Here is a 19,738-nt window from a genome sequence, read left to right as displayed (position 1 = left end):
CTTCCTTCCTTCCTTCCTTCCTTCCTTCCTTCCTTCCTTCCTTCCTTCCTTTTTACAATAAATATAATTCAATTTCAGCCTACAAGATCAATTTTACTAAATCTCCATGGATTAATTGTAATATTCATACCACTGATAGATGTTATTATCAAACAATATACTGTTCTTCATAAATACTTGGGAATTTATTTACAAAGAAATTCACACTATGTCATTCATAATATTAAAAAAGAGACCTTAAAATACAGGCAGTGTTAGCAAGTCTCTCCTTTTCAAGTTGAGGAAAAATCAAAATAATTAAGAAAAATGTGTCACCTAGGATATGAAATGGAATGGAAAATTTCCCAAAATAACAAAAATCTTTAGTGAAGTTTAAACTGGGGAAGGGGACAGTAGGGCTGGAGTACAGAATGTGCATTTACATTATCATGCTTCATCTCTAGGAAGCAAAAAAAATGGCTTATTTCAGATTTAAAATCTCATTTAGAACAGGACCAAAATTTCATTTTGTTTTATAAATTATTGGAATACAAATTTAAAAATTAATCTACAACTTTCCACATTTATTCTGTAAATTTCTTTATACATTGGCTTAATCTCTTACCATAATTTTTTCCTTAAACTAAGTTACTGTTAAAATCAGAATTATTATATAAATCTAGGGCCTAAATACTCTAAAGGCACCAAATTCCATCTGATCTTGGAAGCTAAGTAGGGACAGCCTTAGTACTTGGATGACAGACTGCCAATGAAGACAATGAAATATAGGCTCTATATTTCAGAGGAAGGAATTGGCAAAACCACCTCTGAGTATTTTTTGCCTAAGAAAACCCTATAATATTCATGGGGTCACCATAAGTCGACAGGGAACTTGAAGGCACATGCACATATATAAATGCTTCAAGGCATTAGCTTGCAGGTGGGTTGCCTGTTGCCTTTTGATGTACTGCATCCTGATGCATATTTGTTCTTTTAGGTCCAAATATTGAAAAATCTGTGAAAGATCTTCAGCGCTGTACTGTTTCTCTGACAAGGTACCGCATGATGATTAAAGAGGAGGTGGATAGTTCTGTGAAGAAGATCAAGGCCGCTTTTGCTGAATTACATAGCTGGTAAGTGAGGCACAGCAAAACAAGGTGAGATGCTTTAAAATGTGAAGGACACCATCCCACTTTTCCAGGTGCAGTACAGAGAAAACATACCTTCCAAGACCATGAACACTATACTGCACTTTACACTACTCTTTAGTTATTCAAACTAGAGGTAACTATACCAAACACTTGCAACAAGACTACTAAAGGGTTGAATATAGCATAATTATTTCTAATGCTGTGTAGAAAATGGAGGCTATATTATGTTTTCCTACAGTATTGCTCCCAGTGTTGTATAACAATTCCAAAGGAAAAAGGAGGGGAGTCATAAAATAGCTCTCTCTCGCTCTCTCTCCTCCTACACTGCAAAATTAATACAGTTTGACATCACTTTAACTGTCATGGCTCCATTTTGTGAAATCCTGGGATTTGTATTTTGTTGTGGCACCTGAGCTCTTTGACAGAGAAGGCTAAATATCTCACAAAACTGCAAATCCCAGAATTCCATAGCATTGAGCTATGGCAGTTAAAGCATGAATCTTAAATACAGTAAAAGTCTGCTTTCAACAAAGAGAAATAGAGGGCCAAATGTGGGTGTGTTTCAAATCATTCCTGCTCCAGTGAAATGGAAAAAAAAAGCGTCAGGGAAAGTCTGATTTTAAAAACACTGGTAGCAAAGCATTCCAAAGTCCAGGATTCCATTTATTTGAATTCCATTAGCAATGCAAAAAGGGGCTTCTTTTGAGAACCCTGGTGTCTCCATTCTTTTTTATTTAAAATGTTTGAAAAGTCTAATAGAACTTCAGAGCTTTAGCATATGTCTTACAGGAACTGGTTACAGTGTAAAATTGGGGGGGGGGAGACTAATAATTCTAGGCATTATTATCACTTGAAAAAAATACAGGATGAAATCATGTGCAGTAAAAAAAACAGAAAGTACATGGAAAGCAAAAGGCAGGTTTAATAGAAATTTTCGCAAATATAAGCGGAGGAATAAAATTAGACCTTTATGTCTTCAGCTTATGAATTCTGTATGGAAAGTAGTGTTTGACAATTAAATAGCAAGAGAGTTTAACAACCATTTGGCCTGACACAGAAACAAGGTGGAATTTTATAGCCTTCATTTTCTCTGGTAAGCCAGATCAGTGTTTCTGTAAATACTCCTTAAATCCAGAGAAGACTTGAGTATTTTCATGAAAACAGCTGCATGGCAGATGGTAGATATGGCACACTAAACTAAGTGGGGCTTGCACAGAAGTAGCATCAGAAAAAATGGGGGAGGCCTGCATTCTTCAGTTGCCACAGATATTTGCCAATCTCCTAGTGTTCAGCCGCCATCCTGAATTTTGTGAAACTCTTGATAATAATAATAATATAAAATTTTGATGTTCAACAGCCAATTGATTTGAGGACATCTCCTCTCTTTTTCAGGATACCACTACATTTTTCCATCACCTTGCTTAGAACACTAGATGTATCGTTAAATATTTCTACAGTTCATAGAACTTTTATTGTTGATAAAATGATTACTTAGAATCAACAAGTAGAATCATTCAGATAACTCCACTCCTTCTTAAGTGATACTTTTCTTGTTCTAAAGTATTCAAAATGCTCTGTAATGCAGTTTATGGGGAAGGATTCCAAGGAGTGTGAGGAGCTATTAATGGTTCAGATCACCTCAGTATCTGGATCAGAGCTAGGAAGAGATGCTATTGGATTACAGCCTCCAGAATCCCCTAGTTGACATTGTCAGTGGTCAGGGATTCTGGGAACTGCAGTCCAAAAAAGTAACTTTTCCCCATTCTGATTAAGAAGGATACTTCCCATGAAAGAATTCTGAATTCATTTTCCATATACCTCCAAATTTTTCTTTTTTGATGTCATTTTCTAGATTGACTGGACTAAAACCTGCTTATCATCCAGTCCAGTTAATCTCACCATGCCATTGACTTGCATGGAAAAACAGTTTCTGTGGGAAACAGTTGCATAAATTGTTTCAACTGTAATTTTTTATGACTTGATGTGATAGTGGTTTAGAATTTTTTAAGAGATAGAAAATGTTTGGCTTCCTCTTCTCCTCCTGCAAAACTAATTTCAGCTTCCCCTCAGTATTTGAGCAGTTAGCAAGCTGTCTAAGCAATATTCCTCCATTTTAAAAAGCCTGAATGTACAATGTTGGTGGCCAAATCTCAATGGAACTAATCAAAGGATGCACATTTGCCCCCTCTTTTCATACTCTACCTGGGCTGGGTGCAGATTAGCTTTTCAGGCACATGAAGACAGCATTTTAGTATTGTACACACAAACACAGACACACATTTACCACAGTCTGGAAGTCAGTGAATAGAAGCACCCTAGGAGTGACCATTGCCATGGACCAAGCATTTCATTTATCATTAGCAAGCACAGTCAAGCTGTCTAGAGTGCATAATGAGTATTATTTGTAGCTAGAAGTTTACATTCACAATCTTCATGTAGTGTGGCTTATTATCATCTGTAGAGTTTAGATCAAGACAGATAACTTTCAGGGTCTGGGAGGTTTAATTGAGATCCCTAGGTACATACACAGTGGGGCTATATCATACCACTGCTCCTGAATTTGCCATTGTAGATTGATGACATCAATCCTTTCCCCTAACATAAACATGATACAGGGGAGCATGCACCTTGTGTGTGTTTTAGATGAAGCATCATACTGCTGGAGCTTCCAATCAGCACAATCCACCTTTGAAATAAGGTTTATAGTCTCCATGTGTCTTGTTTGCATGGGAAAGGTGCCATGTAATTTTGCCACAATGAATTAGGCAGTGATGTGCTGGGGACCTTGGTAGAGCCTGCAAAAAGAAATGGGGGCCAGTCATATCTCATGGGTTGTATGCCGTCCAGCCATGCTTTATGTCAAAGATAGAAAATGAGAGATTAAAACCCTATGTTCATGCATTCTTGGGAGTAAGCCTTTTTAAATACAGTTAATGTGGGTTGCTTCTGGAAGCTGCTTCCAGGATTCTCTGGAAACCTAGGTTTCTGTGAGAGGGTTCCAAGAGAAATTATTCATGATGGGGAGGGGACTCCAATTTTTTATCTATAGATATAATTTTTATGCAGGGATTCCCTGAAAGTTGAAAATTATTTATCCTCCAGAATAAAAGGTTGAGAAAGACTGCCATACATACATTTCTTTCTAAATGGTTTGGTACTTCCTAACAAAAGAACCAAACAGTTTCTTGAAAATGGTGTTTTATGTGGGCTATATTTCCTTTCCTGAATACAGTATAATTTGTACCACCTTTTAAAATATTATGTCAGCTGCCACCTTGATCAGTGATGCATTCAGCGTGAAAAGCAAAACCATTTCTAACTTGGCCAGTTTCAGTGCAGAGCACCGCAGTGCTCAGCTTATAAAAAGTAATACTGATTCTAAACATGTATAAAATATCTCTGTGCTCTGCCAAGCAGAGGGCTTCATTTCAAATTATGTGTTAGAGCAAAAATTGCCAAGTGAATATAAAGGTGAGTCCCTATACTGGGAGAAAGGCAGGATATAAGAAAAGAAAATAATCAAAATAAGAATAAGAAGAATAAGTTATTTGTGCAGGGGGTGAGCATCCAGGCAAACCACTAGTTTATAGGAACAATAGCATTTACACTCCAATAGGGAGAGTGTTCATGTAGGAATACTTGGAGTTAGTCACTTTATTGAATACAGAGATATGGATAGATGGTCTACCACATAAACAGACTACAATAGCAAAAATAATAAGGGGGGCGGGCAACTTAGCTATCCTTTAAAAAAATCTTGCTAAGGCTGTAATTACAATAAGTGGGAAGAGACTGGGGAAGTATGGGTTCTTAAATCTATTATATTGACCAGGTAGAGGTTCCCACTTATTCCTGGTGAAGCAGCTTTAGGAAAGCATTCCTTGTGAAGCAGGTGTGGGAATAGCCCCATTGGCATGACAAATCTTTCTGCTTTTGCCCTAAAGATGCCAGAATCTGGCAGTGGTTAGTTTAGTTGGCTTTATGGATTGTTTAGCCCAAGAAACCATTATTCTTAGACCAATGGAGACAACTGAGGTGTGAATGTATTCCCACATCATAGTCACTCTGGAGAAAAAGCTAAGAGGGAGGGCAGGTTTAGACTTTCATCCACCACCCACCTCCTCCTCAGGGATGGTCAGCAGGCTCACTGGAATGGACAGGGAAGGTTAAATCCTTCCCATCTCTGTGGTCTACTACAGCAAGTGGGGAGGAGTGTGTATGCTTGTGCATGTGTTTGTAGCCCCTGACTGCCCAGACAACTCCTATGGCCCTGGGGATCTATTTTACACTATGGATTTTGTCAACATCAAATTAGGTTGGTAGGTAAAAACATTTTTTTAAAAAACCTGCCCATCCTTCACCTGAAAGTATAGAGAATATCTGTCAAGTGTGCCATTATTCTCTGATGGAATATGCCTCACACTGAGGGGTTATCTTTAGTAAGCTGGAATAGTTAAATAGGTACTTTGTGCTCTGTGCAGATTAAGATTGGTCAGATAACTTTTGATTTAGCTAAACTATATTCAATAATTTACAACCCTGTATACTTAAAAATAACTAATGGCTGTTTCTAGGATGTGATAATAATAAACCCATATTATTATTATTATTATTATTATTATTATTATTATTATTATTAAAAAATCTTGACTACAGTGTAGATATTTCTGTTCAGTTTTTTCCCTCTGTAATTATGCCTCTCCCTGATCCCTACATATCTTAACCATTTCCTAGCTAGTTTTATTCTTGGGTTTCAGTTCAGTTGCTTCACTTTACTTTATATTCCATATTTGAATCTTCTTTCTAACAAGCTTTATTTTTTGCAGGCAGAATAAGAAAGACGTATAATCTGGTTGATATGCAAATCCTGGGCATTGTGCAAATAGGATACAGTTCAGTTAATAATGGAACAATGCTGTATTCTGAAGCATTGCAAAATTTTGTAATTTAATGTCTGCTCTTCTGGGATCATATCTGAATAGAAGCCTGTCTGCATTTTGTTCTAGCTAGGGAGTGCTTCTATTCATCAGTTGTTTGACAAAGCTTCTAATCACTTTTCTAGATCTGCAATCATGCATACATTTGCATTAAGCAACCAAGTAATTCTTTGTCCCTTGTCACACATATTTCATTGAAGAGATGCAAAGTTTGTGCCATTTAAGGTGCATTTTGAACCAGAATTAGTTTTGCATGGGGATGGGGTGTTCATGTGCCATTTGATGATTAAATGCTAAAATGTTTTCAGTACATGCTGAGGTTACTTATGGCTTTACCTGAAATACCCTTCAGCTCTATAACAATGGGTTGCATGCAACATCCGAATCCAAAATGAAACAATGAAAATACTTCCTGCATCTTCTATTTGAGAGAATTCATGTGTGATTTTTTTTGGGGGGGGGGGGGTGACATAATATCACACTTAATCACTATTTGGGGGTGCCACTATCTGGGGGTAATTGATTTCCATTGCTCTCTGTGTTCCAGATTGTCTAAAGATGGATGTGGGGGGGGGGGGGGTCTAAGCAGAGAACTTAGATTTCCCAGTGTATTCCTTGACTCAAAAGCACAATGTTGAGTAATTACATATGTATAACTGTTTATATACGCATGTCTCTCCCAAGTGTTTATATATCTTTATTTCATTCTTGTATGAAAGAACAAATAATTTGAGAATTTTTCACACCACTGGGAAAGACTATGAGAAGTTTTGAAATGTGTTGATGGTTTTTAGCACTTTATGACCATTATGCAAAAAAACCCATTTTCACATTAAACCTTTTTTATATGTTTGCTTTTGCCCCCAAAACACATTTCCCATGAAAAAGTATATTTTGTACAAAATCTACTACTTTTGATCCTAATATCTTTAATACTAGATGAGGAGATTGCAGAACATCTAGTCCCACCCGTTGCTCAATGTAAGAAACTAAAAGCAAGAGCATCTTCAAAGATGCTCTAGGCTAGCCTTTGCCTGAAGACCTCCCCTGAGGCATCATCCACTGCTCTTCTAGGAACCAGTTCAGTTGGCAAATTTCTCAGACCCTTGAAACAGACCCTCTTATAATTTAATCCTGTTAAATTAGACATACTCCTGCCTTCCAGGGAAGCAGAGAACAAGTCTTGGCCCTGTTCTGAGTGTGACAGCCCTTTGGGTATTTGCCCCTCGAATTTGAATATGTTTTAAATGGTTTTTTATATCACACTGAACTATTTATTGATTTTAATTGAGAATTGTTTCACTGTCTGTATTGTTTTATCTGTTTCCCACCCTGAGATCTCATGATCAAAGAGTTGGATAAAAATGTTTAAATAAATAAATAAATAATTAGGGCAAACTCATCCATTAATATCTTGAAAGATGTCAGAGCATCCTTCTAACATTTCCGTTGTGGTGCAGGTTGTAGAACAGTTCTCTGTGTCAACAAAACATGACACTGGCAAGAAAATTAACTCAGTGAAGGTATTTCTAGACTGGACTCATTTCTCTGGTTATCTGTAAAATATACTTCCAGGATCTCTTGTTCCTCCTAAAAACATGCTGTAGAATCTTATCTGTGACAAGAATGCATCATTAGATAGTGTGGTTCCACCCCCACCTCCCATTTTTGCCAAAGTAAATATTGTCCCTGAAGCATAGATAGACAGCTGTGGTTCCCTGAGATGTTGTACCAGTGCTCCCATAGTCTGCATCCGCACTGCAGAAATAATCCAGTTTGACACTGCTTTATCTGCCATGGCTCAATGCTATGGATTCACTCTGACAGAAAAGGCTCTCTGACAGAGAATGCTAAATATTTTCACAAAACTAAAGTTCCCAGAATACCATAGCATTGAGTTATAGCTGTTAAAGTGGTATCAAACTGGATTCGTTTTGCAGTGCAGATGCAGCCATAATTTCTCACCATTAGCTATGATGGCTATGTCTAATGGGAATTGTAGCCCTCCCCAAAAAAGCTGGAAAAATTGCCCACTCTTGTCCTAAAAGGATCTGTTTTGCTGTTTGGGAATGCCCAGAAATCCAACTTTGACACTGGAGGACCAAATGGTCTCAGTACCTTTTTTCATCAAATATTAATTTAACAAAACACACACACACAAACCAAACCAAAAATCCATTAGAAGTGATAACTTCTGATACTCTCCACCCACCATCTGTAGGTGATAATAGCTCCATACAAATGCCTACAGATAGTGGGCAGAGAGTATCAGAAGTTGGAGCTGACTGGATCACTAAAGGGTTGTGAAAATAATCTGGGTTGAATCTGGATTGAACCTTTGTTGTTTAGATGCATTTTGAATGCATCTGATTAAATTTGGGAGGGAAGCTGCCAAAAATGCCACTTACCCCAGGATAATCAATATCAGGGAGTTTCCTGAGTTTTTTAAAAAAGATTTGCATCATTGGCAGTGTGAATAACTGATGCGAATAGACCCTTGATAAACTGGGATGAAACTCTGCATGCCTTGAATGTGTTTTGAATACATTTGCATCATCATCTTTATTCAAGTGCTGAGCACCCAAACTCGCAGAGATGTGCATAGATGTGGTCCCACAGCGTGAATAACAAATCCAGAATGTGTGAGTGAGTTGATCAACATCATCACACTAAACAAAAACAAAAACAAAAAAACATCTGAATGACCCCTCAGATCTATCAGGAAAGTGATGTGGTGGCTATGGAAGCACATGAAGCCATCCCAGATGCTAGGACTCTTGTTTTGGGGCATATGGTCCTGATACTATATCATTTAAACAGAGAATACATGCAGAGAGTGCCATCTGCTGGAAGATTCAAGGTAACTGTGAGAATTGTTTCTGAAGTCACACTGCTAATTTTTTTCAAGACACACACGAGCAAGAGGTATTCTAATAGGTGCCAAAATTGTTTGATGGGATACCATAGATGTTCAGTTATTGGACATCAGAGTAGCTTTAGTGGCTGTTTCTGGCGCAAACACAAGAGGAATGTTGTGTCAGTGCCCCGGGAGGAGTGGGGAGATACTCCATTGAAACAGATAGGGACCTGAGCTCTGGGCAATGAAACTCCCATAGCAACCCATGAAGCTGACTGTACTAAGTCTGCCCATTGACCAGTATTGTAGACTATGACTGTGGGTGGTCTTTGGTTTCTTTCATGGCCCATATGGAGATTCATTCTGGGGCCTCCTGCATATAAAGCATAGGCTACAGCTCAATTCTCCAAAAGTGGAAGAAGGAACCAAGGGATAACCTGCTATGTTGGACTTAGTCCTACCCATGGTGGAAAGTAACTGAGTGATCTTGGATGCTGTGACAATGAGGGCTGTGAAAGAGAGGGAAACTTGGACTTTAGAAAGCCTTTAAAAAAAAAGCTCAAGAAAAATTTGAGTGGGATCCCAGGGTTAGAAATCTTAGGACCTGAACAGACAGGCCAAAACAAAGCTGCTTTGGGTCACTTTGGAGGTATGATGTTTAAATGACACATGCATCTTAAGAGGCCAGAAGCTGTGCCCAACTGTGCTGCACTGGAGTGTGGCTTTGGTGTGGCTTCCAGCCTCTTAGGACACATGCATCATTTAAACAGCATACCTCCAAAGTGACTCGAAGCAGTTTTATTTTGACCTGTCTGTTCAGGCTCCTAAAGGGGGAAAAAAAGACTTGGAGTGGGAGATCCTCAAAACTGAAATACTGAAGCTACAATCATAAATTGTTCCCCTAAGAAGGAAAAACAAAGGCCCTTCAAAGAAGCTTCTGAGGCTACCCAGGGAGATGAGATGTGCTAACATGTTCATGCACAAGACTAGGAGATGGAAGGATGTATTACCAAGGAGGACTGGGTGTTCCCTTAACTCTATGATTCTGTTTCCTACACTTGCTTGAATGTATGTTATATCTAGCATTTGTAATTCTGTAGCTTGTAAAAAAGCTGATGAATACATTTGGTAGTAACTATCCAAAGACTTAAATGGCATTAGGGCTCGACACTTCTGATGGCAGCTGCAGCAAGCAAATGGCATGGCTTCCGTCAGGACTAAAAAGAACCTGCTGAAAATTGGTTCTTTTTAATCTGCGCAGCAGGCGCCATCAATGTGCTAATGGTGCACTCATTTGCAGCGATGATACACGTGTGGCGTGGCAATGTTTAGATGCTGTGCCATGCTTGCATCATTATGACGGCTCCCATGTGGATGGGGCCAAGCCATGATGGCACTGCCAGTGTGTGGTAGGGCTCGGGAGCATGTGGTCACTTTGCACTCCTGAGCCCTAAAATCAGCCCCAGACCACTGCTTTCCAGTAATCTGTACCGGGCCATTGTGAATTCTGGAACCCAGAATCACCCAATGATGCTGACTGGTAAGAGAATCTAAACAGTGAACAGAAGTACCTCTTCAAATAGTGCATACATAAATTGTGTAATTAACTTCTTAAATTAGCCTCCATCCTTTTTTCAGAAAAAAAAAACCCTTATATTGGCTTCATTCACACTACATATTAAACCAGTGTTCAAACTAGTTTAAACTGCTTTAAAGGGCCCTTGTTCATACTGGTGTCAAATTTCTCCAACATGGTTTGTGGGGAGTGCAGCAGTAAACCCAGTTAAACCAATTCTATCAAATCCGAAGCATTTACTGCATCTTTTTAAATGATTTGGTTCAATGCAAGTGTGAACACATTGTCAATTGAATGTGGTTTCCTGTGACACAATCATCTCATCGCACATTTTAGAATTCATTTTGAATCAATCCAATTGTTAATGTGAACATGAAGTGGGTTAAATTGAAACAAGCAAGTTCGATCGTGGCAATCAACGTCTGAACATCTATTTGGTGTCAAATTGCTCCATCGATTTGAAATGATCCACCGCAAAAATCAGTTTATTATGTAGTGTGAATGAGGCCATTATGTAACACAATTGCCACAATTTCTGTTTGCCAGTCCTTCCAAAGGATATTGTTATGTATAATATCATGTTCCTATTGTGCCAGACTAACTATTGTTTTTAAAATTTCAGTATAATCGACAGAGAAGTGTCTTTAATGGCAGAGGTTGACAAAGTTAAAGAAGATGCCAGTAAGTAGAAACCAAAGTGGTAAACACTGTGAGCTTTGAAGCAAGTGGAAAGGACTGTTTGTGGCTGCTCTTACAAAAATAACAACTGGAATTTACTTTTTCAAAAGTAGAAGAGTTGTTCTTTCTCCATGTACAGGCAGAGATTGTGGATGTATCCGCCTCTACATTTTGCACCAGATGTTCCCATCTGAAACTGCAGACACAATTATAATTACCATTGTGCATTCAACAGTTACACTGGAAAATCTTTGCTGAAAAGTGAGCACTGGAATTTTCATTTCCTGCTGCTCAAAAAAAGTAGATTTCTAACAATGATAATAGGTTTTAAAGGGTTTGGTAGGAGCCAGGTAAAATCTTGCCAGCAAAAGACAGAAACAGAGGGAAAGAGGAGCAATGTTTAGGATTTGTCATGGTCAAAGTTAATAGTACCCTTCTCTTTACAGAAGCCAAGTTAAGTAAAATATCCCAATAATGCAAAGTTGCTTCATTTTAATAAGGTTATATCCAAACCTGAATGAGCAGACTTGGCATAATTCCTCTTCTCCTCAACAGGCTGATATAGAATGCTATGGAAAAGAATTTCAAGAAAGCCCTCTTGCATGGGAAGACCACTCATACAACACTGAATACAACCCATAATTTATGCAAGATGTAAATCCAGATTTTCTTAGCATGAATTTTCTTACAACTGATGTAGCACACATTTGCGTTCTGTGTCTCATAAGATGTTTCTTAAAGAGAACAATCAAGGTAGCTAACAAAACATAAAGCCACTCAGTCAGTGATTCTTAAAATAAACCACTGGGGTGAGGGGCTCACCTATGATCACAGCACCTGCCTATGTACTTAAGAAAGACCAGTTTTCAATCTGGTGGCCCGCATTCACATAAATTTATCAGCTCTGGACCGGCTTAGGTTTGTTGATGAAATGTAATGCCACCAAAGGCAGCAGACACATGTTTACCATAATATCTATTACAACTTACTCATGCCTTTCCAATATAATGGCATTCAATGTTTGCTCAATTCACCCAGCAGCTACCAGTGGTATGGGGTGGGAGTAGAGAAATGTGACTATCCAAACACAGCAGTAATTTATATTAGAAATGAGGTGACGAGTCAGCTATGGCTGCAGTTTTCTTTTATGTGTGGACAAATTGTTAATTCATTCTAGGGGCTTTACTGTACAAGCCCCTATTTCACAGCAGTCATGGGAACATGGCACTTGTAGAAAAGCCATCACCATACCTCCTTTCAGTTGTGCAACCGGGACTGTTTCTCCCTTTGCGTTATCTTCCTGACTGTCTCATAACCCTGCCCTACACCCTACCCAGCATGCCTTTCAGGGTTTTGTTTTTTAATTCCCACTTTTTCTGCAATTCTGAATTACCCTGGCAGTGATGTTTCATACCTGGGGACTTGTGTGCTTGCCAGTTCATTGAAGGGGTTCCCCCTGTCAATGAAAAGGGATGGGTTGGAGCCAGAACAACTAAGATATAAAGGCAGTGTTGTATAAGTATCAGCAAAGCTGCTTCCTTTCTGGTGCTATTGTGGTTTAAAAGCTATGTGTAGTAATGTATCTCTCCTCTCCTTGTTGATACAAAGGATGTATGTTGAGACACTTAGTGCACATTACACAGTTTTTATGTTATCCTTTTTATGTTACAGTGGAAATCTTAACTGCTCGTCAGAAAAAAGCTGAAGAACTGAAGAGATTAACTGATTTGGCTAGTCAGATGGCAGAGATGCAGTTGGCAGAATTACGTGCTGAAATTAAGGTTTGTTTTTCAGGCAAATACTTTGATGGGATTTGAAAAAAAATAAAAATAAAATAAAACCAGGCCTTGAGAATTTTCTGTGGAACTGCAAGGTATGCAGAAATTTAGCAAAACTGGAAATAAAGTATCATGGTGCATGGATGATAGAAACACTGATCTCTGCACAAGTGATAAATTTAAAAACTAGTGAAGATATTATAGAGACTAATGCATAGAACAATGGCCAGCACAAAAGCATGACAAAATGTGGTAGTTTGGTTGGTTTAAAAAAAAAATCAAATGACCATAAAAGGCAATTGCAGTCAAGTAAGTACAGTGGACCCTTGATATCCATTGGGGTTTGGTTCCAGAATTCCCCATGGATACCAAAATCTGAGAATGCTCAAATCCTATTAAATACAGTGGTGTAGTAAAATGGTGTCTCTTATATAAAATGACAGAATCAAGGTTTGCTTTTTACATTTTTTAAAAAAAATATTTTCAAATAATGGATGGTGGAATCCATGGATAAAGAATCCATGGATACTGAGGGCCAACTGTTTGCTTTGAGAAATACTTCATTGTATACTAAATAAAAGAAGTGAAGTGATTAATCAAAATACAAGATTTGGAATGTGGCTGCATGACAGACATGGGCACACTATGGATAGTATAGGTCAAGTCTCCTTTATCCGAAATGCTTAGGACTAGCCATGATTTGGATTTTGGATTCTGGAATATTTGAATATGCATAAGATACCTTGGAGATGAGACCCAAGTCTAAACATGAAATCATTTGTTTCTTACACACTTTGTGCACATAGCCTGAAGGTAATTTTATACATACTATATTTTAATAATTTTGTGCATGAAACAAAGTTTGTGTACACTGAATCATCTGAAAGCAAAGATGTCACTATTTCTGCCACTCATGTGCACAATTTTTGAATTTGGGAGTATTTTGGATTTTTTTAAATTATATTTTTATTAAAATACATTCAGAGACATAGTAAACAATAAAGACATTTACACACATATAGGACAGCAGACAAAAACCTAGATCTAAAACATCTAAATAAAAGATACTTCCCTTCCTTTACTTTGGATATTATATTTAAGTTGTTCTTAACAGAATTGCTTGACTTTCCCATTTTCCCTTTCTTGTATCTTTGGCTCTAAATTATATTCACATTATCACATGTTCCTAATTTTGTGTCAGTAGGTGTGGAGTAATCTTATTTTTATTCTTCTTATTATTATTTTTATTTACAATGATATATCCCAAAAAAACGGATGATAAACTTAATAAGACAAGAAAATGAGGGAAGGTGAGTAAATGAAAGGGAATATTTTGGATTTGGGAATTTTGGATAAGAGATACTCAGCATGTACCTGTGGAACTGCCAGTTATGAGTGTGGCTAACCAAACTTTTCTTCTCAGTGTAGCGAACTTCTACAGTATTTTATTATTTTGTCTGAAGGTTGTATTCCACTTCCCCTGAATTTGCAGCACACATCTAACCATATTTTTAATGTCTTCTCTCCCTCATAAGAGAAGGGTATTCTGCTAAGAGTACTGAATAAATTGCTGTAAGAAAATGTCATAAATGAATTTTTAAAACACCAGATAGCTCTAAGACAGGAACGTGTCTTTAACCAAAACATGTTTTTGAAAAAGAGACTTAGAACCATTTTGCATAGAGTGTCTTTGCCATTCTAGTTGATCACATGTAATGAAAGTACTTTTCTCCTCATTGTAGCACTTTGTCAGTGAACGTAAATATGATGAAGAACTGGGTAGATCTGCCCGCTTTTCTTGTGATATTGAACAGTTGAAGACTCAGATCCTGCAGTGTGGGGAAAGTAAGTCATGGCGTTTCTCACTAAGGATTGTGGAAGTTGGTGCCTATACATGTTTTCTAAGCCCTGGCACAGCCTATGCCTATCTCACTGAAAATAAAATTGGTGTGGGGGGGTGTTGGAACTGGGGTGCCCTTCATTATCTTCTTCATCTGACCTCTCACCCAATTAGAGTAGCATAAAGGATTACAGTATTCTTTGGCCTCAGTGGCAGCCCACTGGAATTTGTGGCCTTCTACTCTGTTACGTGACACATTGATAAAATAGTGGGTAGAGCAGTGGAGCCTCAATGTAGTTTAAGTGTCATGCTAAGCCAAAGCATTATTTGTAGACATGCTTCCTAACACTTAAAAAGGTTAAGGGAGAAGGGGTGAAATAGAGACAGATATTTTTAAAAATAGTAAAAGCTGGATTCCCCTCCCCTAAACAATGCATTTGTAATGAAGGTACTTTCCTCCTTGATGTAGCACTTTGTCTACAGAGTTGGCTTTGACATCGCTGGCTCTTTGGCTTAGTAACACAGATGAGCACCACTACTTACAGTCAGACACAACTTGACAACCTTATCAAAGGATAAGGTTTATCCTTTATCTTTACCTTAAACAATAAATTAGTACAAAATCCAGTGGTATCAAATAGTTAAAACAGAGAAACCACAGCATAGTATCATAAAATCACAGGTGGATGGAAATAAGTCTAACCAGCCACAAAACATGGCAGAACCTAAAGGTCTAAACAACACACCAATGTGTCAACAAAAATGTGGGGATGGTGGGGATGGTGGCCATCAGTATAGTCTCAGATACTTTTCTTTGAGCTCAAAGGGCCCTACACCAGCAGCAACCCAACCCAACGGAGGCCATTGCCTTCATAAAGGTTTTGCTACAACTTTTAGACACAAATTCCTGTCTCTACCTATTCCAGAAGCAGAGAACCTATGATCCTGCAAAACTTGTTGGATGATGATGGCTCTCATGGGAATTGGGGTCCAATAGCTGGGGGGAAGTCACAGGTTCCTCACTCCTGATCAATTCCCTCCTCAAGAGACCTCCTGAAATTGGCTGCTTCATCAGGTTTCATGGACAGACCTGGGGCCAGCAGAGCCTCCCAAGGCAAGGGCTTCCATTTCCTGGGTGCTACAGTGGAGAAGCTCCCTATGGTACTTAACCATTGTTGATATGGCACCAGGACACAGAATAGGGACTCTGCAGAAGAGCATGGAGGGCAAACAGGACATGTTAATACAAAATCATAAACGACCTACTGGGATGGGCTTTGGATGAAGAGGAGGATTTCATCCTGGGGCGTCTCCTACTGCCATGCTTCCCCTCCTCAGCTGAGAAAGCAAACTTGCCTCCCCCCCCAAGCAAGATCAGTTTTTAAATTACAAAGGACCTCCACCCTCAAAGAAAGAAGAAATCACAGTAAACACCTCTCCTGTGAGAACAATAGTGGAAAGGACTGCGGGGGGGGGGGGGGGGAGAGATTGCAAGAGGGGAGAGCAGTGAGAAAGGTCTGCATCTTCACCCCGTCATTGCCTCCACAAAGGGGAGTGGCACGCCAAGAGAAGGGGCTTTGGGACACCTTGCTGCTGCCCAGTGTCACCCCCTTTGATGGTGTCACCCAGTGCAGTTCACCCACTCCTTTAGTGATGCCACTGCCTTAATTCATGCTGGAATCAGTGCCAGTCTGTTCTGTGATGTAACATTAGGTCTGGACATTCTTCTTCCTTGCAGTTTCTCACCCAAAGAACAACTATTCCTCAAGAACACCCTCTAGCACACAGTCAGCAACTATGCACGCAGCCACCAGTATACAAAGTGCATACATCCGAAAATCCTCTAGTCGTGCTTGTGCTAAGACTCCTGATGGTAAAGCAGTAATAGCCAAAGGCCTGAGCAAAGATGTGACCAATGCCACAGAATCCTCTCCTCAGATAATTTCAACAAATAAACAGGTGAGATCTACAGAAGGATGATTCACTGTTTTAGCATGAACAGTAGGAAGTTTAGAAGTTACAGTTGCATGAGAAATGTGATAGAAATTAGTAGCTGGAATTAACTTCATGAGTTACCGAGTCCAGTGTTCTACAAGATACAGTAATTGTTCTCAACCACAATCCATACCTAAAGGCTCATCAGTGGTGAGTACCTTTATATCTGGGTATAATCTGTTTGAAAACTAAGGTTTGACAACTATGCCCTTAAAGATTTCTAGTAAGCTTCTATTCACCAACTTAGTCAAATGTTGCACCATTCATGCATTTCAGAAAGTTCTTCTCACATTTGGCCTGGAACTTTTATGTTACTATATAAACTCATGCAAATAATATGACTTTTGTGTACAGTGGGCCCTTGGTATCTGCTGGGGTTTGGTTCCAGTAGTTCCCTCCCCCCCTTATAGATGGCAAACTCCATGGATGCTGAAGTCACATTAAATACAGTGGCATAATAAAATGGTGTTCCTTATATAAAATGGCAAAATTAAGGTTTGGTTTTTTTGTGGGTTTTTCAGGCTATGTGGCCATGTTCTAGAAAATTTTATTCCTGAAGTTTCACCAGCATCTGTGGCTGGCATCTTCAGAGAATGCTTTGCCCAGAAAAAGTTGGGTGTACATATACTGTGTGAGCCTGGGAATGCAGGAGTGATTTGCATGTGTATTGTTCTGTGCTGATGGCTGGCCTCAGGCTGGGAGGCTAATGCAAAGAGGATTAATGTCTGCTAATTGGTGATCATTATCTGCTGGAAAAGCCCCTGACTCTGAATGGTTTCCCATTTGCATTTGCTGAGTCCTTATTTTGCTATTCCTCAGGACTTTTGTTCTGTGAAATTTTGTTCACTTTATGGGTTTCTTCTTTCCGGTTGAAAGATAGGCCGAGGCTCACCATCAGCACAAAGCAATACACATGCAAATCACTCCTGTATTCCCAGGCTCACACAGTATATATACACCCAACCTTTTCCAGGAAAAGCATTCTCTGAAGATGCCAGCCACAGATGCTGGCGAAACATCAAGAAGAAACTCTGCTAGAACATGGCCACATAACCCAAAAACCTCACAAAAAACTGGATGCCAGCCATGAAAGCCTTTGACTTCACAAAATTAAGGTTTGCTTTTTGGATTTTTTAAAAAATAATTTCAAACCATGGATGGTCAAATCTGTGGATAAAGAGAGCTGAATGTATTTGTTTATGATACATAATTTTTTAAAAAAAATCTTTCCATTAAGTTTACTTCCATGTGTATGCACCAAATTGCAAACTGAATTAATGATGCCTAAAAGAACGTTTGCAATTTTCTATTCACTGTTTTGACTTCCTTGGAATCTCACAGTCAGTAATCAAAATATATTGGTTGGCATCCTCTTAGTTAACGATGTCATAAGTTAGACTAAGGTCACTGCAATTGTTTTGTATTCTTATTTAAAACTGTGGCAATATTATTGCAACTGGAAATGACATGGAAACAACCTTAAAAGCCAGCCAGCCAGCCAGCCAGCCATCTGGAGCAATGGAGGTCTATGCTGCTGGCGAGCAGGGTGCTGCAGGATGACATCAGACACCTCCTGCCAGTGAGTGATACTGCTATTAAGAGTTACAGTGGATCTTAGAAGTGCCCCTGCCTCTGCTTCTCACAGCCTTGTCTGCTAGCAGGAGGGTGCTGGTCATGTAATTCTGCAGTGCCTGCTTGGTAGCAGCACAGACATGCATTGTTCCAGTCAACTGACTTGTTTTCACAGTGTGTTTCAGGAGTTAAATGGGGAGATAAAGCATAGCTATGACACTGTGGTTACGTGTTTTATGCAGATTCTTGGCCATTCTGTCCTGACATTAATCATCCTGTACTGGTAAAAAATATATAAATTATCAAGCAATTTAGGCGCATAGCACTCACTTTTGATTTGTTTTAGCTGATTACTTCGAATTAAAATTACAAAAAATATCCCCAAATTCCTCAAAATGATCCGCCACATCCTTCCTTTAGGAGTAACTAATAGATATCATTTGCTATGACTCCATGCTGCCTTCAGAGATTGTAAAGGTGGCAAAAGAGATGGAGTTGTACTCATACTTCCTCAAAGGGCTTGAGCCTAACGTATGTAATAAATGTGCATGAGGCTATAGTAGGAATAATTTTGTTAGAACTTTACCAAAAGAAACCAATGGGAAAATATTTGAAATTAATGACTGTACTTCCTCACTCCTTGACAGAATGGATCTTCTAATCAGAGACGAAGGTTCTACACACAATACCATGGCATTCGAATGAACGGATCTGTCAAACCACAAAGTGCCGGTACTGAATCAGATCAGAACAACACAAAGGGAAGTTCCTGGCATGAATACAGAAGACCGCATTACAGTAGTTATAGGCCCAAAAATAAAAGCACACTTAAAACCCAAGAGCAGTCTTCATCTGCAAAAAACACGGAAAATCTATTGTATCCAGAAAAGACGCGGCGAAAGCATCCTACGCCAGGCCCAATGGAGTCTAGATCTTTATGCAGCAGTATTACTACTGTTTCTCAGTGCAATTTATGCCCCTCAAGAATAGAGACTTCTGCAGATGCTCCTGTCCTTTCAGTCCCAGCTGTGACTTTGGTGGCATGAACGGTGGGATACATGGAAGGGCAAATGTAATGCATTTTCATCTTGCATTCCTCAGTAAAGGTGCTTTCCCTCTCCCACACCCCAAACTATTGGCAAAAATACTTTGTCAAAAATTTCTACAATTGTGGTAAACAAAACTTAACAAATGTTTCTTAACCATAATAATGTCATATCATATTTCGTACTTTGAAAGTTTTGCTCAGTATAGTCAAATTATTGTGTGTTTTTTAAAATAACAATACAGCTTTTAGCTAGTCATTACTTAGCAGAACAATCAAAATGATGTTGAGAAATAAACTTCAGGAGGATGTCAATATCAATTTAATGTG

At 38.8% G+C, this 19,738-nt stretch overlaps 1 protein-coding gene across 1 annotated transcript in view; it reads left to right on the top strand.

The window, feature by feature from the left end:
- Positions 1-19,734, top strand: part of SPATS2L (spermatogenesis associated serine rich 2 like) — an 82,168-nt gene extending 62,434 nt beyond the window's left edge. The window contains exons 8-13 of the mRNA XM_042472109.1: positions 977-1,112; positions 11,123-11,181; positions 12,850-12,959; positions 14,699-14,801; positions 16,535-16,755; positions 19,011-19,734. Of these exons, the coding sequence (XP_042328043.1) occupies positions 977-1,112; positions 11,123-11,181; positions 12,850-12,959; positions 14,699-14,801; positions 16,535-16,755; positions 19,011-19,409 (1,028 nt within the window). The 3' untranslated portion in view covers positions 19,410-19,734. The remainder of the gene's footprint in view (positions 1-976; positions 1,113-11,122; positions 11,182-12,849; positions 12,960-14,698; positions 14,802-16,534; positions 16,756-19,010) is intronic.
- Positions 19,735-19,738: the final 4 nt, after the last annotated feature.

Source organism: Sceloporus undulatus, chromosome 1 (genome assembly GCF_019175285.1).
Source record: "Sceloporus undulatus isolate JIND9_A2432 ecotype Alabama chromosome 1, SceUnd_v1.1, whole genome shotgun sequence".
Lineage (NCBI taxonomy): Eukaryota > Metazoa > Chordata > Lepidosauria > Squamata > Phrynosomatidae > Sceloporus > Sceloporus undulatus.
This window is presented reverse-complemented; position numbering and strand designations above follow the sequence as displayed.